The following is a 24,929-nucleotide window of genomic DNA, read 5'->3' on the forward strand; positions in this document are numbered from 1 at the left end:
AAGAAAATGTCTGGATGCAACATCCATTCGTGTGGATCCATGATGTTTCTGCTTAGGCTGTCCGCCAGAACATTGTCCTTCCCTGGTACAAACTGGGATTGTAGCTCTATTTTCAATTGTAGGAAATATCCCAGAGATTCATTGCCAGTCTGCAAAGAGGGTAGGAATGGGTACCTCCTTGCTTGTTTATGTACCACATAACTGTGGTATTGTCTGTCTTTATTAGTAGATGGCCCTGATGCATGAACTTTTCAAGGCCTTGATTGCATGCATCACTGCCAGCATTTCTTTTGGTTGATGTGCAGGCTTTTCTTTTGTGTCCATTGTCCTTGAATGCATCTGCCCTCCATGTGCCCCCATCCATGGTCTGAGGCGTCTGTTGTTATGGTTTGACTTGTATGAGGCTTGCTGAAAGGCAGACCTTTGTTTATCTGGCTTGCTTGAGCCCACCACAGAAATTCCTTTTGAAGGCATGGAATGAGTGGGATCAATGCTTCCTGGCTGTGGCTGTGTCGAGACCATAGACTTTTTAGATACCATTGTAGTTTCCTCATATGCAGCCTTGCGTGTGGAATCAGAAGAATGCAAGATGCCATGAAACCCAGGGCTTGCAGGATTTTCCTTGCAGTCATCTGGGTGTGTGTTGCCAATTTTCTGAAGTATTCTGGTAATTGTTTTTGTTTTTCTTTTGTCAGAAACGCCATCTGGGTGTTTGTGTCCAGTGTGGCACCCAGGAAAGGTATATGTGTTTGATTAAAACGTATTGGTACCAAGCACAATGAATGCGATACTGCTTTAAGCAGAAAAAAAGTCTTTATTTTTAATTGACTTAATCTGTTGTTATAATTATTTTAATTGATTAATTGGTTTGCAAATCCTGTATATAAGCACACAAAGTGCTTTTGGTGGTTCATCTTGACAAAGCCCGTCATAGTAACGGGTGAAAGCGCTTGATTTATTTTGTTGTCTCTTTGGATTTTTGTACTACTGATTCACCAACTGTTCGTGCATCTTTTAATTGCTGGTAAAACAATAAAGGAACGTTTGATTCAAACTGAGAGGTATTTGTTCCAGTTCAGAGAAAAGTTTATTGGGCTTTAGTGCTTCTGCAAACATTTTTGTTGCTTATTGGGACCCAGGAAAGGTATTTGTTGGGATGGTACGAGACTTGATTTCTGAATATTGACTGTGTATCCCAAGGCCTGCAGTAGGTGAATGACATAGTCCAAGTTTTTTAACAAGGCGTGTTGGCTGTCCGCTTGTATAAGGCAGTCGTCCAGGTAAGGGTATATCTGTATCCCCTGAAGTCTGCAATGTGCAATTACTGATGCCAGGCATTTCGTGAACACTCTGGGCGCAGTAGATAAGCTAAAGGGCAATGCTGAGAATTGATAATGCTCTGAGCCTGCAAGAAATCTGAGGTATCTTCTGCAACTTTGTCTGATTGGGACATGCAGGTATGCCTCCTTGAGGTCCAGAGCTACCAGCCAAAACCCCTTGCCCAGCATGGGAAGGAGTTGCTGTAAAGTCAGCATTTTGAATTTTGGCACAATAAGGTAAGTATTCAGTCTTGGACAAGTCCAGAATGGGTCTCCATTGGTTTTCTTTTCTTGGAACAAGGAACAGTCTTGAATAAAATCCTTGGCCTTGTTCTGCAGAAGGAACCTTTTCTATTGCTCTTATTTGAAGTAGGTTTGTTATTTGTTTGAGTGCCTCTGCCCTTTGATTTGGTGGCAGGTTTGGCCTGCCATGTCTTGTTGGTAGTGTATGAAAATGGAATCTGTATCCTTTGTCTATTATGTCCAGTATCCATTTGTCCTTTGTAATACTGTGCCAATTTTGTGAGAATAAAGATAATTTTCCGCCCAAAGGTGCTTCTAATTGAGCCCTGGATGGCGGAGTCAAAGTCAAGTCATTGAGATTGTCCCTGCGGAGCAGTGGAAGGTCCTGCCCCACCTCTCTGGTTCGGAGGCTGCCATTGACGTCCTCTGTAGGAGCCTCGAGTTTGCCCTCTACCACGTCTGTTTTTGCCTCTTTGAAATTTGTCTGTGTCTGGAAAGGACCAATGCTTAGAAGGCCAATTCCTGCTGAATCTTGGAGGCTGTACCTGGAGGAAATCTTTGACTGTTTGCACTGATTTTGCCTTTTCCTCTATTTTCTTTAAAACCTCTTGTGCAGTAGCACCAAATAGCTTATGTTTCTCTAGTGGTGCATCCAAAAGCTTAATTTTCACATGGTCTGGCAATGTTTGTTCCTTTAACCAAGCATGTCTGTGTATGACCGCACCTGTCATTGCTGCTCTACATGAAGCTTCCAATACATCATATCCACACTGAAGGAAATGGTTGCTAACCTGCTGAGTATTATGAACCAATTCCTGTAACCCCTTTCTATCTAATGGTTCAGGGGAAGCCAATTTCTTTTGCAAGTCATCCAACATGTATTCCTGATACTGAATCATATGAAATTGACAATTTAATGCTCGCATAGAAAGGGTGGAAGATGTATATACTTTCTTGCCCCACCTTTCTAAAGCCCTAGAATCTCTTTCCGAAGGAAGTGGATTCTTAGCAGTAGTGGAGGAAACCCCTTTAGGCCCCTGAGAAATAGTTTCAGGGTCAGCAGTATGGCCCTTGTACAGAAATTGATGCGTGTCTGGGACCCTGTAGTACCTGTCTGGCTTGACAGGGGCAGGGGGCAGGGAGTCAGGGGAAACACTAGATTCTAAGTACACATCATCTAAAACATTTAAAACTGGAGGAATAGCTAAGGGTCTATGCTGAGGTAGCTTTAAAAATTCCCTTAACCTTTTCCTAGAATCTGAGTATTCTTGGCCTTGCCATTTGAAGTGTTCCCTCATGGAATGAAGCGTTTCCCCAAAGGAAAACTCCTCAGGAGGAGAAGCAGAGGGAATGGATTCCTCCGCATCAAAATCCTCGTAGGCCGGGAAGGCCTCCTCCTGGTAGTCTGAATGTGCAGAATCACCTGAGGCCTCATCGGAGGACTGGGGATCTACCTGCTCAACCCTAGGCCTCTTGACAGAAGGCGGCTGAGAGCCTCTATCTGGATGTGGCTGAGAACCCCTAATTAAAGAAATAAGGTCCTCAGCTAAACTTAAAATTTGAGAACCAGAAGTGGATCCCAGAGAAACAGATCTTGGAGGGAGAGACTTAGCCTGTTTGGCAGCCTTAGCACGTGTGTAGGCCTTAATGGACATAGACACTGGAGGCCTGGCAGCCCCGTGTGCTGGAGTAGTCTTATCCACTGAAATGGTGTTAGAAATATCCTGGGCTACGGTCTCAGAGGGGAGACCAGAAACCGGCACCGAGCTGGCCTCTGGTACCAAAGTAACCGGTGGGGTGGTGTCGTCGGTCTGTAGCGGTTGTGAAACCGGCTCAGAAGAGACCGAGACACTCGCGGTAGGCCTAAGCATGGTGTCGGCCGAGACCGCGGGTGTCGGTCCTTATCCTTCCGTTTTTTTTTAGGTAAATGTGCTGTCGGAAGCTCCGACGGCATGATATAACAGAAATCTTCCCCAAAATAATCCTGTGCAAACTCTGTCCGACGCCTAAGAGTGTGTTTATTGAAAGAAGCACAAGCAGTACAGGCCGAGACGTTGTGTTCTGGGCCTAGGCAGGGAAAGCAGTAAGAGTGGAAATCCTTATGAGGTATTTGTTTCCCACAAGTTAAACAATTATTAACTTTTACAGTTTTATCTGACATCGGCTGAGGCAAGAAAAGGTCCCCAACGGGGTACTTAGCTTTTTTGAAGACTTCAGTAGCTGAAAACACAGGAGCTGGTCGACCGGCACTTGCGAACTGCTTCTGCTTCGGGCGCCACGCAGCAAGAAAGACTGAAGAAGATGGCGTCGGATGACGCTTTTATACCCGAGGCGCTCTGACGTCGGGGAAAGGGCGACATCAGCCGACGCCGGACTCAGACTCTGGAATCCGGCTGACCGAAGGGCTGCCTGAGGCAGGACAACCCGTATGACAGGACTGCAGTTGCATCCTTGAAGGACATCAGCCAAGTTTGATCTGATGAATCGGATCCGAACCTATTAGTTGAGGGTAGAATGAAAACTGAAGACATCAGATCCTTTCTTTTGCTTAAAAGAAAGCAGGGCAACCTGAGTGATCTTCATGGACAATATGATGTTGATGTTTGAAAGCAAAAAATACAACTGGTGTTTGCTTGCACTGTGTGTTGGGAATCAACAAAGTGCAAAAATGGTCATGGTAAACTGTTTTGCACATTTACTAGCTTCCTTGAATTCTACAACAGTCTTCCTCAGGTACATCCACTCTAACATTATAAGTTGGGAAATCCGTTGATCTGTTCTACTTGGGTTTACATTGGTCACAAAGAAAGATAAAAATGGTTGCATTTACCACAGTTTCCAATATAAAACTTCCCAAGTTCTGCTTTTCTTTCAACAAGAACTGGAAATGTATCTATTAAACACCATGCTGGTGAAATTTGTCCATGCATTCCCCATCAATTTCAACTTACCTGGAAAATTCTACTCAAGCAGCGAAGGAAGCATCCAAAAAGGATTCTTGCAGCTCATTTACTGGCTACACCAAATACGGTTTCCCCTGCTCCAGTAGTGTTTCCAAATGGCTCTCCAGCCACTTCCAATCCATATGGAACTTGCCATTAAAAGAGACAAAACTATAAGGTGCACTCCAACCTTAAGTCTACAAAACTGCATGCATGGTGGGAGAACAGGCATCAATATCTAGACACAGTATGGCTTGACAGTTTCCAACATTACTTTATTGGTCTATTAGGAGGACAACTAGGATAGCATACTCCTTCAAATAGAAATATTTCATTATCTGGTCTGCCTAAAAATGCCTCAATCCTTTTCCATATCCCAAATTAAGTACCCTGACATGCATGCTTTCCATGTCAGATGCTGACCCTCTATTATTAAACTTCATGTGTAGATCACTTCAGTCTGTCATGAACCAGTGGTATGTGAATTACTAGCCATGACAGATGTGACAAGTCCCTAGTTGAGGCCAGCAATCAAGGAGCCTCAATCCTTGCCACTGATGCCGGTGAGGAATGGTCACTAAGAGCAAAGACAGATTCACACATTATTTTCATAGGTTCATAGGTAGGTACTAGGCTATTGGCCCAAGGGCCTATGCAAGCCTAGCCAGCAAGGTTCCATAGCTTACGCCACCCAATAAAGCTCCCTGCACTAAGCACAATTTTCCTTAGCACACAGGGAGTACGCTCCAGACCTGGGGCTGGACTCTCTCTCTCTCCAGGCCCACACAAAACTTCTCACTGACCACTTTGTAGCTCTGTGTCCCTGTTCCCCATAGCTGACACACACTTGGATATTTGAGTTACAGACACACACACACACCTGGGAAAGGCTGGTGCAGATTTACTACCGGTGCCCCTTTCTGCCCAGACTCTGAGGTAATCACGCTGCCACCAGTCAGCTACCCTAAGGCTCTTACAAACAGTACCTAATTATACTGTGCAAAAACTAATACTAATACAAACAGTAGGGTGTGACCAAAGCAGCAAGGCTTTCCGGAGCAGCCACAGTGTCATTAAAACAAGCAAAAATACTCTCAAGATGTTAAAAGTATTCTCTAAAGGACCAGCCACAAGGAAAAGTATTAAAATATTTAATGCTAAGCAGAAAAAATACTGTTGTGTATACTTACCATAAACGTAGATATTCAAGTGTATTCACTGTTGCAGTCATTACATTTGGGTTATCCCTGCCAGGGTAGCCCTTGGCCGGCCTGAATACCAGAGACTTAGTATTTCTGCGTCGGTTGCTGTCACTTGAGAACTGATGTCAGGTCGTCAGTGGTATAAAGTAAGGCAGTCAACATCATTACATCAGTTTTTCTTGCCCTAACCTGTCAGGCGCCCTCAAAGTACAAGGTCAGGTTCTGGTGGAAGAACCCCACCAGTGGAAAAGAAATACCATTATGTCCCTTGTAAGGAAAAGGAGGAGAACAACAAGGAAGAATGGTAACAAAAGGAGAAGGAGAAAAAAGGGGGATGGAGGGAGGGAAACCAGGACTGCAACAACAAATACACTCGAACATCTACATTTATGGTAAGTGTACACAACTGTACTATGCTCTTTGTATTTCACTTTTGCAGTCATCACATTTGGGTAGATTCCCAAAGCTGAGGAAATGGGTGGAGGCAGTCAAGGAAAGCTAGGGGCTGGCTAGGGTGCCCTGAAAGTCTGCAGAGGCAAACCCTGCCATGGATATGGAGAAGACAGGCAGGTGGTAATGCTTAGTAAAAAAGTGTGAACAGACGTCCAGGTGGCAGCCTCCAGGATGTCCCTGGTGGGGTCTCCTCTGAGGAAAGCTGCAGAGGTGGAGGCTGCTCTGGTGTGTGTCCTGACCCCCTTGGGGGAGACTTACCATGCTATTTGTAGCAGAAATGGATGCGGTGTGCTACCCATTTGGAAATGGTTTGCTTGGAGATGGCTTTGCCTTCTGTCCCTGTAGCAAAGCTAACCAGCAATTGATCAGACTTTCTGAAGGGTTTAGTCTTGTCCAGATGCTATCTGAGCTGTCTGTGCACATCTAGAGAGTGAAGAATCCTTTCCCCCTTATTCTGGGGATTAGGAAAGAAGGTGGGCAAATGAATGGATTGGTTGAGAGCCACACTGGACACCACCTTGGGCATGAAGGATGGGTTAGTTCTGAGGGATACTCAGTCTGCATGGAAGATGAAGGGTTCCACAGCCATGAGTGCTTGCAGTTGAGAGACTCTTCTGGCTGAAGTGATGGCCAGAAGGAAGGCTGTTTTCCAAGAGAGAAATTTTAGCTTTGCAGAAGAAGCTAGTTTGAAAGGAGGCAGGGTGAGCTTTTCCAAGACAAAGTTAAGGTCTCAAGCTGGAGTTGGTGCCCTTCGGGGGGCCTCAAGTTGCTAATGCCTCTGAGGAACTGTTTGATCAAAGGGTGTGAGAAAAGGAGCTGCTCAGTGGAAAAATGAGCAGAAATAGCAGAGACATGAATTTTTATAGAGGAGAGACCACTGTGTAGTAGGTCAGCTAAGTAATCCAGGATGAGGGGGGTGGAGGGCTGTGCTCTATTGGCCCCTTTAGCTTGGATTCAGCTGCAGAACCTTTTCCATTTATCTGCATAAGACTTTCTGGTGCTAGGGTGTCTGGCCTCACGGATAACATCCAGAACCTGTTTACTGAGGATGGCAAATTGGCTCGGGTTTAGGGAATAAGCCAAGATGCCAAACTGAGTGTCTGCAATAGGGGATGCATGAATTCCCCTTCCCTCTGGGTTAGGAGGTTTGGAAGATGCCTTGGAAGCAGCGGGGACAGACTGCGCAGCAAGGGGTACCAGTGCTGTCAGGGCCAGTCTGAAGCTATAGGAATGGTCCTTGTTTTTTCCTCGCTTATTTTGAACAGTACCCAGGGAATGAGAGGTAGGGGCGGAAAGGCATAGACCGAGAGGTTTACCCAGGGGAAGGACAGGGCATCCACTTTCCAACCCATGCAGTAATGCGCGTTGGTGCAGAATTTGCTGAGCTGATGGTTGGTGTGGGAGGCAAAGAGGTCGACCTTCGGGGTTCCCCATTTCTGAGTTATTAGGAAAAAGGTACTTCTGTTGAGCTGCCACTCATGTGGGTCCAAATGGTTTCTGCTTAATTGGTCTGCCAGGGAGTTGAGTGAGCTTGGTTGGTATTCTGCTAACAGATGAATTTGCATGGAAGAGGCTGTGAGTCAAAGTGTCATGGCCAACCTGCACAGAGGGTAGGAGCGAGTCCCTCCCTGCTTGTTGATGTACCACATCACAGTGGTGTTGTCTGTTTTTATCAGGAGAAAGACTGAGGAAAATGGCGTCGGCTGATGCCTTTATACCCGAATAACTGCCGCAATGACGTCGGGTGAAGTGCGACACCAGCCGAAGCCAGACCCGGACTTTGGAATCCGGCCGACCGAAGGGCTGCCTGACGACAGGACAACCCATTTGTAAGGACTGCAGATGCATCCTTGAAGGACATCGGGTTTGAAAGCTATCAAGGCGTGCTGCACAGCCATTATCTTTTTGATTGACGTGCAGGGGGATTTGTTGTGGGCTCCACTGGCCCTGTATGCACGTGTTGTCCAGGTGTGCACCCCAAGTGTAGTCTGATGCATCTGTGGTGAGGGTTTGGGTGGCAGGGAGTGGGGAGAAGGGCAATCTATTGTTGTGGGAGCATGCTGTTGCCCACCAAAGAAATTCCTTTCTGAGGCAAGGGAATACATGTAGAAGTGCTTCCAGGTCTTGAGAGTGTTGACACCAAAGGCTCTTTAGGTACCACTGAAGTTTCCTCATATGCAGTCTGGCATATGGAATGAGGAGTATGCAAGATGCCATGAACCCCAGAGCTTGCATGATTTTCCTTGCAGAAAGCTGGGGCATGGTGGCCAGTTGAGGGAAGTAGGCAGACAGGAAAATTTGTTTCTCTGGTGTAAGGTATGCCATCCGGGATGCTGTGTCCAGACTTGCTCCCAGGAAGATTATCCTTTGGGTGGGCACCTGTTTTGATTTCTTTTTGTTGATTGTGTACCCTAGGGAGGTTAGCAGATTCTTTACAAAGGGCAGGTGTTTGAGCACCTTTTCCTGGTTGTCTGCCAGAATAAGGCAGTCGTCTAAGTAGGAGTAAATTTAAATATTTCTTTGTCTGCAAAAGGCAATGGCTGGAGCCAGGCGTTTGGTGAAGACTCTGGGAACAGTAGATAAGCCAAAGGGAAGCGCAGAGAACTGAAAGTGTTGAGAACCTGTCCTGAAGCGGAGATATTTTCTGCATGATTCCCTGACAGGAATGTGGAGGTAGGCCTCTTTTAGATCCAGAGTGGCTAGCCAAGCGTCCTTGGAGAGCATGGGTAGCAGCTGCTGGAGAGTGAGCATTTTGAATTTTGGGATCACCAGGAAGGTGTTTAGAATGGATAGATCGAGGATGGGGCACTAGGTTGCCCTCTTTTCTAGGCACCAGAAAAAGTCTAGACTGGAAGCCTTGGCCTATCTGCTCTGCAGGAACATGCTCTACTGCCCTCAAAGAAGGCAGGGAATGGATTTGCTTTTGAGCCCACTGATTTAGCAGTATATCTGGGAACCCTTTTGGGGTTGGAAGAGTGTGGAAGGAGAATTTGTATCCCTGAGACACAATGTTCAGAACCCATTGGTCCTTGGTAATGGTGGCCCAGGTGCTTGAGTAAAAGGAGAGTTTTCCTCCTATGGGGTAAGTGAAGGTGGGCAGAGGGGGGGGTCGGGAGGAGGTGAGTTATTGTGAGTTCTTGCAGGTGGCTTAGAACTCCCTGGTTTTGAAGTGGAGGTAGTCCACTGCTTAGATCTCTACTTTCCCTGGGTCTGCTCTCTGGGGGGTTTGTTCCCACGGGCCCTAGGCTGGGCCTGTTTACTTGGAGCAGAAAAGGACCAGTGCTTGGAGGGAAAATGCCTGCTGAACCTATGGGCTGGACCTGTAAGAAATCTTTAACTGTTTGCATAGATTTTGCTTTTTCTTCCATCTTTTTTAAGACTTCTTCTGCCTTAGTGCCAAATAAGTTATCTTTGTGCAACAATTTAGATTTGACATGGTCTGGGCAGGGGTTGTTCCTTAAGCCATGCATGTCTTCTAATGACAGATCCAGTGACTGCTGCCCTGCAAGAAGCTTCTAGGGCGTCAAAACCACAGTGCAAGGTGTGTTTAGTTACTTGACTTGCAGAATGAGAAGTTATGTACGTACCATAACGTTCCATGTTAGTTGCCTTCTTTCTTGCTGGATGGGTTCGGAGCCAAACCTCGGCTCTGACTCGGCCTATTACTAAAGCTCGAGAGCTATTTTTACCGGCTCGAGGCTATCCTATGTCCCATAATGCTAGGCGTGATATACCCAGATCTCGTTTGATAGCTAACACTATGGACATACATGTCCCCACCATGACTGAAAATATATAAGAGTGACCAAGAAAAGGAAAGAGGTAGCTAAGGAGATAACTCTCATGATAACACATTTCAGAAGATACTCTCGGTCTTGCCAGGCTAGGGGGATGGAGGGTGGGACGCAAGAAAGAAGGCGAGAAGAAGACAACTAACATGGAACGTTATGGTAAATACATAACTTCTCAATGCTAAGTTGTCAATCTTACCTTCATTCTTGCTGGATAGGACAGCGCCCCTAGCACCTTAGTCCTGGGTGGCTCAATGGAACAAACTCTTGAGTACAGTGGAACCAAAATCAGCCCTACTTCTAGAGGTCATGTCCAGCTTGTAATGAGAAATGAAGGTATGAGGAGAGGCCCATGTGAAAGGCTACTGAAGAAGCTAATGCTCTGGTTGAATGAGCTCTGGGCTTAATAGGGAGCTCTTTATGCCTCAATTGGTAAATCAACATGATAACAGAGGTCAACCACATGGACAAGGTTACTTTGGAAACTGGCAGGCCTTGTTTCCCTTCCATGTAAGACAGGAAGAGCTGTTCTGATTTCCTCGTCTGCTTGGTTCTATCCAGGTAGAAGCGTAATTGACGGTGAACGTCTAGATAATGTAACTTCCGTTCAGACCTATTGGTATAAAGTGGGAAGAAAACAGGAAGATCGATGGTCTGATTCAGATTTTTTTCAGAGAGTACTTTGGGTAAAAAGGACGGAGTAGTCCTAAGTGACAAACTATCTTTGTGAAAAACAAGGTAAGGAGGGCGAACTCAAAGGGCTTGAAGTTCTGATACCCTTCTCGCTGAAGTGATGGCTACTAAAAACAGAGTTTTCCAAGAGAGCAACTTTAATGAACAGGAAGCCGCAGGTTCAAAGGGAGGGAGAATTAAAGATGCCAGCACCAAATTTAGGTCCCATGGTGGAGGAGGATCTTTTACCGGGGGCCTAAGTAAGAGGGGGTGCCTTTTAGAAAGGCTTTACAAAGTTTGTGTGACATAATGCTGGTCTCTGACAATACAACGTGAAAATTCGCAATGGTTGCCAACTGAACTCTGATGGTGGCTGAAGATCCCATTTGAAAAAGTTCTGCCAAAAACTCTAAGACTGTATGGACAGGGGCTGTAAAAGGGTCAACTTGTTTCTCTCCTGCCCAAACAGAGAAACGCTTCCATTTGCTAGCGCAAGTCTTTCTGGTAGTAGACTTGTGCGAAGTGAGGATGATGTCACGAACTGAATGAGAGATTGAGGGAAGCCTGGCTAGGGTTGGAAGTGGAGCAACCAAGCTGTGAGGTTGAGAGATTGAAGAGATTGATGCAGCCCGCCCGACTGATGTGTCAGAAGATCTGGCGCTGGGTCGAGATGCCAGGGTTGATCTAGTAGATGACGTTGCAGGAACGGGAACCAAATATGTCGAGGCCAGTAAGGGGCAACAAGGATCATTCTGGATCTCAAAACAGTTGCTTTCTGGATTAGCTGAGTAATTAAGGGAAAGGGGGAAAAGCCTACAGAAGACCCCGGGGCCAATCGTGGACTAGAGCATCTCTGGGGGGGAAGACCTGGGAGAGGGAAGAGAAGTCTGGGCACTTGCTGTTTTGAGGGGTTACAAAAAGATCGCAGCAAGGCTGACCCCACCTCCTGAAGATTTTTTCCACTACTAGTTGGTTGAGAGACCACTCGTGGGGCATGAGAATGGCTCTGCTCAGCTTGTCCGCTATGACTTTGGACTTCCCGGGGATATGCATTGCTACCAGAAACCGTTGAGAAGAGATCGTCCATTGCCACAGTCTGAGTGCTTCTCGACATAGGGGGTAGGACCTGGTTCCGCCCTGCTTGTTGATGTATCACACTACAGACATATTGTCTGTCTGAACTGCAATAGTCCCGGTGAGTAGAGAGTCTTGAAGGGCCTGCAACGCTAAAAGCACCGCTCTCATTTCCAAGACATTTATGTGCAGGTGGCTTTTGAAAGGCTGCCATGTGCCCTGGACTGTCCTGCCCTGAAAATGCCCCCCCCACCTGATCAGGGAGGCATCCGTTGTCACAGTAGCCACAAGAGGAGGAAGGACAAAGGGTCTGCCCTGAAGAACCTGAGGGGAGACCATCCACCACGAAAGGTGTCTTTTGCATGACTGAGTGATTAGAATGTTGTGTGACATTGGAAGCTGTTGAAAGGACCACTGGGAAAACAGCATCCATTGCAGGATCTGCATGTGAAAGCGAACTAGGGGGAGTAATGTGATAGCTGCTGCCATGAGACCTAGGGTTTTTAAGTACGAATCTGGCATGGACTATGCTCTCTTGTAGTAGGATTTGAACATGACCTCGAATGTCTGAAATCCTTTGTACAGGCAGTTTTGCTGACAGTTCCACAGTGTTTAAAATGACGCCTATGAAGGTAATAGACTGACAAGGCGACAAGGCAGACTTTTCGGAGTTTATAGAGATACCCAGCTTGTTGCAAATTTGGAGGGTGTAATCTCTGGAATGAAGTAGCTGACGCTTGGTGGTGGCAGTAAGGAGCCAGTCGTCTAAGTATGGAAACACCTGGAATCCTTGTCGTCTCAGGTGAGCCGCAACCACTACTATGCATTTGGTAAACACCCTGGGGGCTGTGGTGAGGCCAAAGGGCAGGGCTCTGAATTGTTAATGACTGGCTCCCAACCGGAAGCGGAGAAACCTCCTGGAGCGCCTGTTCATTTTGATATAATAGTACGCATCCTGAAGATGTATAGAGCACATTCAATTGTCCTGACTCAGGAAGGGTAGAATGGACTGAAGTGTGACCATCCGGAATTTCGTACTTTGAACAGACTTGTTCAGCCTGCTGAGATCCAAAATAGGTCTCCAGTCCCCTGTGATCCAAAATAGGTCTCCAGTCCCCTGTCTTTTTTGGTACCAAAAAGAACTTGGAGTAGACTCCGGACCCTTGCTGGTCTGCTGGGACTGGCTGGATGGCTCTTTTTTCTAGCAGCTTTGAAATTTCTAGTGCTGGTTGATCACTCAGACCGGGTGGAACGTCGGAAGGGGCCCTTTTGGCGGTTGTGGGGTATGAATAAAGGGAATTTTGTAACCCTCGGATATGATCGACCGTACCCAATTGTCTTGTGTGAGGGAATGCCAGGCTTCTGGGTACAGTGATAGTCTTCCCCCGACTGCCTCCGAAGGTGGACAGTCGGGCAGCTCCTCAGGGGTGCTGGAAGGGTTGGTCAGAGAAGGATTCTCTGCTACCCTGATTCTGCGGACCCCCCCCTGCCCCTCGGGCGGCATCTATTACTGTTCCCTCCTCTGCCTTTGGAGGGAAGCTCACCACGTGCGTCAGGCAGTACTCCCTGAGGTTTGCGGAACCACATTTTCCCATCTTTCTGACCCTTAGGGTATGGTCTAGAAGGGGTAGAAAAACAGACTCCTACGGCAGAGAGAGTCTTGCCTTCCTGCTCGCACCTGGTCAATGTATCCTTCACTTGAGGTCCAAACAAGGCAGAACCATCAAAGGGGGTGTTAGTGAAGGACGCCTTGAAGGGGTCAGCAAAATAGCAAAGCCGCATCCAGGCATGTCTCCTTAGAGCGACGCCCGTGCCTGCATCTCTACTCGCTCCATCGACTGCATAGGAAATGAGCCGCATGGAGGAGTTGACAACAGAGTTTAGGGTCCCCAGCTGGGAGTTGATCTTTTCCTGAGACCCCGCAGCTGATGGGTCCTGTAAGGTGTCACCCAATTCCTTGAGAAGGTCTCTCTGGAAATGGGTGAAATGGGGTTAAGGGCAGACCAGTTTCCCCTCTGCTTAATAATCTCCAGGATGTCAGAAAATGAGACATCCTCAGAGGGGGACCTTGGGGACCCTTCTGAGTCATCCAAGTCAGTGTCCAATGTGACTGACTCAGGGGAGTCTACATGCTTCCTCTTGCATTTTCTCTTTCGAGGGGGCTCCCCTGAAGGATCAGGGGAAGCCTCGGAAGAGGAGGATGCATCCAATTGGGCTACCTGTAGCGTCGGTTCTCCACGCTTGGGATCGAGAGAGCGGGTAGAGACTGAAGCAGGCACCATAGAGGGAGGAGCCGAAAGAGCCGACCGTGGAGCAGGCACAGGGGCCAGCACACTCCTCATGACCTCAAAGGCGCCCCTATCAGGCAGGGAAGGGGGTCCCTGCTACGAAGAGACAAGGACTCCTCCCGGCACCGAGAGGGACGGCTCCGAGGCCGATGTCGGGGCCGAACTCACCTGCACCGAAACTCCAAGAGGGAGAACGGGGTCGGACAAGGGTCCGATGCCACTCGCCTCCTCGGAGCCGACGAGAGTGATCCCGGCTCCCAGATCCCTCCAAGGATGGAACCAAGGAAGAGATCGGAGCCGACGAGGGAGCCGAAAGGGGTGGTATCGGCTCCGACGTTCCCGACCCCTATGATCTCCAGCTCCGAGCTCACAGGACGAGTCAGAGGAGGAATCGAAGAGGGAGTAGTGAAAGCCACTGCCTGATGAGGAGGGCTATGCAACATTTGGGTCAGCGCCTGCAACTTAAGTAGTCTGCTAATCACCCTCTCGAGGTCATGGTCCGACAGCCTGGAAGACCGAGAGGAATGAGACCTGTGACTCCGCTCCAATAACAAAGGAGACTTCTGAGCCAAATGGACCGATTCCAGGGAAGGAGACCTGGAACACTTCTTGCTCGAAGACGGCTCCGACAGCAGAGTTGGAGCCGACTGAGGCCTTGAATCATCGGTTCCGTCTGGAACCGATGCAGTGGTTGTAGTAGCACCGGTCGGCGACGGCTCCGAACATGGAGCCGACGGTTTGGCGGGCTTCGAAGGTTTACCCGACAAAGGCTTAGCCGGGGAGCCTTCAGGCTTTAACAAGACTCTCAAAATAAGCTTGTTTCTGTGTTCCTGCAGGACTCTTGGGCTGAACGCATGGCAGACAGAACAAGAGTCCTGCAGGTGCAGAGGGCCCAAGCAATATACACAAGAAGTGTGACAGTCTGTCAGAGACATTTTCTGACAGCATGAGTCACACTTCTTGAAGCCAGAGACCTTAGTGTCTTTAGACATCCTGAAAAAGGGATGACTGGCAGACAAGGACAACTAAGGAAGGTCTAGTCACAATCACCACACACACACACACACACACACACACACACACAAAAATTGTAACGGACCAGTAATATAACAAAACCCCACACTTATTAATACAATCTAACTAGGCACACACATACAACTACAGACAATAAGTATGAAAGAGGACTGGCCAAGGGCCTAACTATTAGGTGAGGGGGAAAATAATGTATAAAAACTTCCAAAGAGGGAATCCTAAACAGGGATCTAAAGGGTAGTAACTATAAAACACTATCGCTAATATTTTAACCCAAAAAGCTGACTAAAACTAAAAAAACATTTTAATACAACCTGAGCCGGCAAAAAGACGCAACCTCGTAGCTGAAGCGGCAAACGAGATCTGGGTATATCACGCCTAGCATTATGTGACATAGGATTGCCTCGAGCCGGTAAAAATAGCTCTTGAGCTTTAGTAATAGGCCGAGTCGGAGCCGAGGTTCGGCTCCGAACCCATCCAGCAAGAATGAAGGCGAGATTGACAACTTAACATTGCATTAAGTCTTGTAAATCTTTAGATTCTGCCCACGTAAGAAAGGAGGACATTTTTTGTTTAAGGAGTTCCAAGGTATGTTGCTGATATTTACGTATATGAAACTGACAATTTACTGCCCTGATAGCAAGAGTAGCTGAGGTGTATACTTTTTTACCCCATCTGTTCAATGCTCGGGAATCCCTGTCTGAGGGGGTGGGATTCTTAGCAGAGGTTGCTTTAATCCCTTTTGGCCCTTGAAAAATGACTTCAGGGTCAGCTGTTGGATTTTTAAAAAGATATTTGTGTGAGTTAGGGACTCTGTAGTACCTGTCTAGTTTTCTGGGAGCAAGAGGTAGGGCATCAGGAGTCAGGCTGGATTCAAGGAAAACATCATCCACCACATCCAGGACTGGGGGGATGGCCAAGGGTCTGTGTTGCGGAAGATCTAGGAATTCCCAGAGTCTCATTTCAGACTGACTACCCTCAGTATCATTTTAGACTGAGGGTAGTCCTGACTCTCACATTGGAAATGCTCCTTTAAAGTATGCAGGGTTTCTTCCAAAGGAAAAATCCTCTGGGGAAGAGGCTGAAGGAATGGATTCCTCTGCATCAGAATCCTCATAAGTGGAGAGGGGTTGCATGTCTTCATAGTCAGATGCATCACATTCATCTGACTTGTTCAGACAGAACTACTAGGAACAGATCTCTTTTTCTTTTTGATGGGGTAGCTTGGCTTCCCCTGATCAGCATGATAAGTTTTTTTGCCATTTTAAGTATTTGAGAGTGAGGCAAGGTAGCAGGCACCTGAGAGTAGGTAGTTGGTTTCTTGGCTGTGGTTCGAACCCTGGGCCTAAGGAACTCTGTTGTCTTCGAAAGAATGGTAGTCGCAAAAGAAGACGTTGTTTTGTGTCGAGATTCGAAGGTGTGAAGGACTCCCTCGGAAGCCGGTGCCTACTCAGTGGCTCCAGACCCATCTAAGGTAGAGACGACCGCAGGATCCTTAGACAAAGAAGAGTTTTGCGGCATTCCGGACTCCAAAAGGGTCTCGGCAGCGGCCAGCTAATCAACTGAAGTGGGCAACAGGGCCTACGAAAGCACCTCACTGAGTACCGGAGGACTGACGACTAGCTTAACAGAAGCATCGTCAGAAGGTTTGGACCTGTGAGGTCTTGTCTCTGTCTTTATCTTTAGGTTTTTTTGGAAGATCTGCTGTCGGATGGCTTACCAAAGCCATAGTGGAATTAGAGGACTGTAAATGAAAATATCTGGCTACAATAAGGGCCCAACGACGGATAGTTCTGGAGTTAAAGCACAGAAGTGACAATGGGTGATGTTGTGGTCTGGGCCTAGGCAAGTGATGCAGTAAGAGTGGAAGTCTCAGTGTGGTATTTGCTTTCCACAGGGGAGACAATTATTAACTTTTTCTGACATCGGTTAGTGCAAGAAAAAAGGATCTCCAATGGGGTACTTAGCTTTAGAAGACTTCAGCTTCAATTTGATAGACGAAACTCAGGTAGCGGCCGAACAGCACTCATGCGAACAGTTTCTGCTTCGGGCTCCACGGCAAGAAAGACTGATGTAATGGCGTCGGCTGCCTTACTTTATACTACTGACCTGATGTCAGTCCTGAAGCGACAGCAACTGAGAAATACTAAGCCTCTGGTATTTGGGCCGGCCGAGGGCTACCATGGCAGGGATAACCCAAATGTGATGACTGCAACAGTGAAACACTAAGAACATCAGGAGAATACTGAACACAGTTAACAATTTCAACCACAGAGATATGAAAAATAATACAGATGTACAGTTTCTCACAGATGCACAACACAATACTAAACTATTCTCACTAAATGTCCCTGACTGACTAAAGAATTACTGTTCCCTGACTACTTACTAAAGCAAGGCAAGCTGATGTCTGCAGAGTGTCTTACCACAGCAAAAGCCAAATGACATCTCTCCTTGTCGGTGTGGATGTGTGAGAGATGTATCCTGTCAGAAATCTTTCCTGTCAGGTTTCAAAGTGCTGCTGCAAGAGCTTCAAAGAAACCAGATGCTGGTTAGAGGTTGACATCACCTCTGGTTACCCAACTCTGGTACACAACTCACACATAGATTTGCTAAAGCCTGTGGCAGCATCTTAAAGTTGTAACACAATTTCAAACTTTCCACCATTCCAGGGTTCTCTGACAAACGTACACATTTGATCAGTAACAACAATACAACCTAATTCTTTCTGTCCAGCAGGACTTGCTGTTGATGCATTTTTAACACAAGTAACTTTACAAATATATTTTTAACACAAACGTATGTACAAATCAGTGCGATAGTCAAAATTCTTTACAAAACCTCAGCTAGCTATGCTGGCATATGTTACACATGCACTACCCCCCTACTCTCCCTGGCACAGATGGCACTACCTCATTATTATCACAACAGCTGTAGTGTATATGTGTTCTTCAGAGGAATTCTCCATAGCAGACCATACATTAGGAATGCACTTTTTGGATAGGACTATAATTCTTTATGTGCTAGCCTTTGATTACTTTGACACTAAATTTACTGTGTAGACTACTTTAATCCGTCACAAAACTGTCATGTAATTTAACTGACCCAGATGGATACAATGCATGTGTTCCTTAAGAGAAATCCTATCATTATATACCATACCACACATTACCAGCCAAGTCTATGGCTAAGAACTTAGTTCTTCACAAGATTCCTTGGATCTTCCTCCAATATGAGCCCTTGTCTCTGACAGAACTTAAACACTTTTCAATGAAATCTTTCCCCACTGGCCAACATTTCACTTTGATGGGGGGGGGGTCCTAAACGAAAGACCTGCACTGGTAGAGTTTTTAATAGAATCTGAAACAGAAGCTGACATTAAAAAAGGAATAATTGGAGCATATAAAATTATTGCATGATAACTATAAGAATCAGAGGAGGTTAGAAGGGACTGGGAAGAGGGAATGGATAAGCAATTCACAAACAATGGGAGGATATAGGTATGTCTCTCAAATATGCAACAAAATCTAGAATATTTAGGATTTTTACCTGGAAATGTTTAAATAGATATTTTTATGCCCCAAGTAGACTCCAGAGAATTGTTCGTTTGTGACGTCAGCGTCGGTTGCTGTCGCTTCTTCCATGACGTCAGTGCGCCAGGGGTATAAAAGATGCAGCCGACGCCATTTTTTTCAGTTTTTCTTTTCCCAGATGTCAGGTGCCCCCAAAAGGGTAGGCTAAAAATATGACAATAAAACATGCATGCACCAAAATATATTACACCTTCATCTACAGCAAATACACCACATAGGTTGTACAGATTAGAGAAGTGCAGATAAGTTGCAGCAAAGATATGGGGGATGGTGAGTGGGTAACCTGGACTGCAACAGTAAATACACTTGAACATTTACATTTATGGTAAGTGTACACAACTGTACTATGTTCTTCGTGTTTCACTGTTGCAGTCATTACACTTGGGTTGAATCCCAAAGCTATGGTTGGGAGGCTGGAGCTAAATAGCATTAGGAGCGGCTATGAGGTCCTGCAGAACTGCAGTGGCAAAGCCTGTCCTGGATTTAGAATACAGTGGTAAATGGTAGTGCTTTGTAAAGGTGTGCACTGAACTCCAGGAAGCAGCCTCTAAAATTGTCTTTGGTTGGTACTCCCCTGAGGAAGGCTGCTGAAGTGGCTGCTGCTCTGATTGAATGTGGCCTAATGCCCTTAGGCACTGGCTTGCCATGCTGTGAATAGCAGAAACGAATGCAGTGGCCTATCCACTTTGAAATAGTCTGCTTTGAGATAGCCTTTCCTTGTGATCCTGCAACATATGCCACTAGTAGTTGCTCTGTCTTTCTGAAAGCTTTGGTTCTGTTCAAGTAGAAGCGTAGCTGTCTGTGTATGTCCAAAGAATGCAGAATTCTCTCCCCCTTATTCTGTGGGTTTGGATAAAAAAGTAGGCAGATGAATAGTTTGGTTAAGGGCCACACTGGACACTACCTTAGGCATAAATGTCGGGTTTGTCCTCAGAGAAATCCTGTCTGGATAAAAAATGATAAAAGGTTCCACAGCCATGAGTGCCTGTAGCTCTGAGACTTGTCTTGCAGAGGTTATTGCTAGGAGCAGAGTTGTTTTCCAAGATAAAAACTTTATATCAGCTGTAGCGGCTGGCTCAAAAGGAGGCAGGGTGAGTTTTTCCAAGACATAATTGAGGTCCCATGCAGGTATTGGTGATCTCCTTGGAGGCCTTAAGTTTTTGGCTCCTCTGAGGTACTGCCGTAACAAGGGATGAGAAAAGATTGGTGGCTCTGTATTGTAATGAGCTGAAATGGCAGAGGCATGAATTTTAATTGATGAAAAGGATAGGCCTTTGTCCAGCATCTCAGTTAAGTATTGCAAAATCTGAGAAATATTTGGTACAGCTGTGTCAATTCCCTGTGCCTGGTTCTAAGCACAGAATCTCTTCCATTTTCCAGTGTAAGATTTTCTGGTACTAGGCCTTCTGGCCTCCAAAATGACATCCATTACAGCTTTAGTGAGAGGCGCGTTTTGTATGACTACATTATCCGCCATGCTGCCAGATTTAAGGTCTTTAGTTGGCTGTGCAGGATCTGATTGTTTTGCTGGGATAGTAGATGAGGTATTTGAGGCAAGGTCCAAGCCGGGCACTGAGACAAGTTCCTTAGGATTGGATACCAGTACTGGCGGGGCCAGTCTGGGGCAATCAGTATCATCTTTGGCTTCTCTTGTCTGACCTTTAGGAGTACCTTGGGGAGGAGAGGCAGTGGAGGAAAGGCATATACTGCTAAGCTTTTCCAGCTGAAAGATAGGGTTTCCATGCTTGTCTGTGATAAGTCCTTGTGCAGAATCTTTTTAGTTGGTAGTTGTGAGGAGAGGCAAATAAATCTATATCCCGGCATCCCCATTTCCTTGTTATCATGCTGAAGACTTGTGGATCCAATTTCCACTCGTGGGGATCCATGAGGTTTCTGCTTAGTCTGCCAGAGTATTTATCTTTCCTGGCAGGAACTGTATCTGCAGATGTACTTGGTAAGTCAATGCTGTGTCCCACAAAGTCATGGCTAGTCTGCAAAGGGGGTAAAAATGAGTGCCTCCCTGCTTGTTTATACACCACATGACCGTGGTGTTGTCTGTCTATCAGTAGTTGTCCCGGATGAAGTAGGTCCTTGAAGGCTGTAAGGGCATTCTGAACAGCTAGCATCTCTTTTTGATTCATATGTAGATGCATTTGGTTTGTGGACCATGTGCCTTGAATACATCTTCCTGCCATGTGGGCCCCCCAGGCAAAATCTGATGCATCCGTTGTTAATGTCTGCTTGGCTGGGGGTAAAGTGAATGGCTGTCCCTTGTTCTGGTGACAAGCCTTCGCCCACCATCGAAACTCCTGTTGCAGGCAGGGAATGAGGGTAATTATTGTTTCCAGGCTGTGGCAATGTTGAGTCCAAACACTTTTTAGGTACCATTGAAGTTTCCTCATATGCAGTCTCGCATATGGAATTAGTAGAATGCAGGATGCCATGAAGCCCAAAGCCTGCAGAATTTTTCTTGCAGATAACTAGGCCTTTGTTGCCAACAGGTCGAAATAGGTAGTCAGTTGCCTATGTTTGTCTGGCATAAGATAAGCCATCTGGGCAGTTGTATTTAAGCTTGCAACCAGGAGTATTATCTCTTGAGAGGGTACTAGTTTTGATTTCTTTTATTTGACTGTGTACCTTAAGTCTGTTAGAAATCTCTTTACAAACGTCAGATGCTGTAGTAGAATGTCCTTGTACTCTGCTTGAATGAGGCAGTCATCCAAGTAAGGATATATTTGTATTCCTCTTTGTCTGCAGAATGCAATTACTGGTGCCAGGCACTTTGTGAAGACCCTGGGCGCAGTAGATAAGCCAAAGGGCAGTGCAGAGAATTGGTAGTGCATTGAGCCAGCTTTGAATCTGAGGTATCTTCTGCATGTTTGTCTGATTGGGACATGCAGGTATGCCTCTTTTAGGTCTAAAGTCACAAACCAAGCCTTCTTGCCCAGCATAGGCAGAAGTTGCTGTAGAGTCAACATTTTGAATTTTGGTATATCCAGAAATGTGTTTAGAATAGATAGGTCCATTGGTGTCCAGGTCGTGTCCTTTCTTGGTACCAAGAACAGTCTTGAAGAAAATCCTTGTCCCTGCTCTTGCTCTGATACTTGCTGAATGGCCCTCATGTCCATGAGGGAGGAGACTTGCTTTTGTTACTTTGCCCACTGATGTTTTGGCAGGTCTAGCCAACCGTTTGTCCTTGGCAGGGTATGGAAGTGAAACTTGTAGCCTTGTGACACTATGTCTAGGACCCATTTGTCCTGGGTTATTATGTGCCAATTTTGAGAAAAAAGTGCTAGTTTTCCCCCTAAAGGTGCTGCCAGAAGATAAGTGCTTGGTGCATGCAGGGGCAAGTCATTGGGACTGTTTCCTGTATGGCTGTGATTTGTCTTCTCCACTTTTCGAGGTAGAAGCACCCCATTGTTTAGACCTGTACGAACCTTGGGGCTGGGATCTGCCTCTTGAGTGTCTGTATCTGCCCCTTTGTGCTCTGTCTGACACTGGAAAGGACCAATTCTTTGTAGGCCAGTGTCTGCTAAATCTTGGAGGCTGAACCTGTAAGAAATCCTTAACCAGTTGCATAGATTTAGCTTTGTCCTCCATTTTCTTTTAACACCTCTTCTGCTTTAACACCAAACAAGGTATTATATGCTGTAATAGGGCATCTAATAATTTTGCTTAAACATGATCAGGCAGATTTTGTTCCTTTAACCAAGCATGCCTCCTGATGACAAAACCCATAAAAGCGGCTCTGCAGGAGGCCTCCAAAGAATCAAAACCACATTGCAAAGTATGTTTTCCAACTTGTTCAGCTGTATGCAATAAATCCTGCATTTCTTTGCTTTCTGCACACTCAGAATTTATCAACATTTTCTGTTTAAGCAGTAACATAATATATTGCTGATATTTGAGCATATGAAACTGACAATGTAAAGCCCTTATAGCCAAGGTAGCAGAAGTGTAAATCTTTTTTCCTCATCTGTCCAATGCCCTAGAATCCCTGTTAGAGGGGGGTAGGGTTTTTTGCAGCAGAAGCCTTGACCCCTTTGGGACCCTGGGAGATAGTTTCTGGGTCAGCAGCAGGGTTTTTGAAAAGGAATTTATGAGAGTCAGGAACCCTGTAGTACCTATCCGGCTTAACAGGAGCTGGAGGTAAGGAGTCGGGGGGTCAGACTGGACTCTGAAAATACATCAACAATGTCTAACACAGGTGGAATAGCTAGGGGCTGGTGTTGTGGTAGTAAAAGGAAGTCTCTGAGCCTTTTCTTAGATTGGCTCTCCCAGTGGAAATGCCCCCTCATGGTATGCAAGGTTTCCCCAAAAGAGTGATCCTCAGGAGGAGAGGCTGAAGGGATAGATTCTTCAGCATCAGAATCCTCATAGGGAGGAAGAGAGTATTCCTAATCAGAAGAGGAATCAGATGAAATGGAAACCTGATCTGAAGATTCATAATCTGTCTCTTGCCTAGGTCTTTTATCAGGTGGGGGATGGGAACCCCTGATCACAGTAAAGTCTTCGGCCATTTTGAGCATCTGTTTTTTGGGCATGGAGGCCTGTCCATGAGGCTGTTGTACTTGTTTCTTTGTCTTTAAAGGTGCGTTAGTCTTTGCCTTTGAAGCTGAAGTCGTTTTAATGTACAATTGAGTAGGTCTGAAAACACCCTCAGAAGCAGATGCCTGCTCAGCGGCTCCGGACCCATCTGAGGGAATAGTCTCCGAAGGTCCAATACCTTGAGCTTCCAGCGGCCTAGTCGACTCCACGTGGGAGTCAGTAGTGGCCTGCGGGTCTAAACTAGTGGGCATCAGGGGCTGTGAAGGCGCCTCACTGAGAAATCGGCGAACCGGCGACTGGCTTAGAAGAAGCCTCGTTGTCGGTTTTGGACCTCGGACGCCTGTCCTTTTCTTTTTCTTTGCGTTTCTTGTGAATTCCGGTAGTCGGATGGCTATCCGACGACATCGTATAATTAAATCTTCTGCCAAAATAGTGTAATGCAACATCGTACCTACGCTTCATAGTGCGTTGGTTAAATCTAGCACAAAACCGACAACTAGCAACGTCGTGGTCAGAGCATAGGCAAGGAATACAGTAAGAATGAAAGTCCTTATGAGGTATTTGCTTCCCCATAAGAAATACAATTATTAACTTTTTCTGACATAAGTCTGGAGCAAGAAAAAAGTTTCTCCAATGGGGTACTTAGCTTTTAATGAAGACTTTGGATCTGAAATTCGAACACGAAAATCTCAGGAGTCGGCCGACCGGCACTTGCGAACTGCTTATGCTTCGGGCACCGCGCGGCAAGAAAGACTGAAGAAAATGGTGTCAGCTGCATCTTTTATACCCCTGGCGCACTGACGTCAAGGAAGAGGCAACAGCAACCGACCTAGACTTTGGAATTCAGTCTGACTGAGGGTAGCCTGCCAGCAGGATAACCCAAGTGTAATGACTGCAACAGTGAAACACGAAGAACATCTGCCTACACACAGGTAAGGCCTTGCTGTGTCTAATTCTTGCTTCTTCCTCACTTCCTCTCCAGAACCTTTTCTTTTCCCTGTGGGAAAGAAATAACGACCTACTTGCTTAAACCCACCCTGGAGATGTGATTACTGGAATGCAGGCAGGTGGAAATCAGACCTAATTCAATACACTACCTTAAAAGGCAATAAGGAATGAATAGGCAATAATCTAAAGAAGGTATTCAATAAGGTACCAAGACTCAGATTAGTTAGACAGCTTGCAGAATAAATATTTAAAATGACTGACTACAAAAAACATCATTGAGTAGATTTTATATTCACTAGAGTAACAAAACTTTAATCAATAGCACTTTACAAGAGACATGCTTATTTAAAATATCTCAAATCCTTGTTCAAAAGATATGGCAACACACAGGTATGCAAGTCAACAGTCTTGACAAAACTAACTTACCAAGAAATTTCTGTGCCTTGACACTGTCTTCAAGCCACTCTGGTGTGACAATGTGTTTTACTACAGAAATAGCAGTTAAAAATTTCACAGTACGTGTTACTTTACTTGCAACCAAATGAGTACCCTTCTGAGCAGACGCTGCAACTTCTCCACCAAGAAAGTATAATTTCTAAAGTACAGAAAGGAAGAAAAAGGGAAAAAATCCACTGTTAAGAGAAAAGAAGGAAAAAGGGGGAAAAAAAACATTCAGTCACATGCTTCTATGATGTTCCATGATGCAATGAAAGCAGTACAGCCTACCTCTACATTGACAAAGTCTTACAAGGATCTTTGCATGCCATAGTTCACTTCCTTAGCTTCTCTCATTATTAAACTCAGAAAAATTACTACTTTGTCCT

At 46.0% G+C, this 24,929-nt stretch overlaps 1 protein-coding gene across 1 annotated transcript in view; it reads right to left on the minus strand.

Moving 5' to 3' along the window:
- PAXIP1 (PAX interacting protein 1) overlaps positions 1 to 24,929 on the minus strand; it is a gene marked incomplete in the record, with an annotated part of 1,449,657 nt that overhangs the window by 339,143 nt on the left and 1,085,585 nt on the right. The window contains 1 exon segment of the mRNA XM_044066884.1: positions 24,532 to 24,700. Within this exon segment, the coding sequence (XP_043922819.1) occupies positions 24,532 to 24,700 (169 nt within the window).

This window comes from Protopterus annectens, chromosome 3.part1 (genome assembly GCF_019279795.1).
Source record: "Protopterus annectens isolate FY-2018-M chromosome 3.part1, PAN1.0, whole genome shotgun sequence".
NCBI classification, from domain to species: Eukaryota; Metazoa; Chordata; order Ceratodontiformes; family Protopteridae; genus Protopterus; species Protopterus annectens.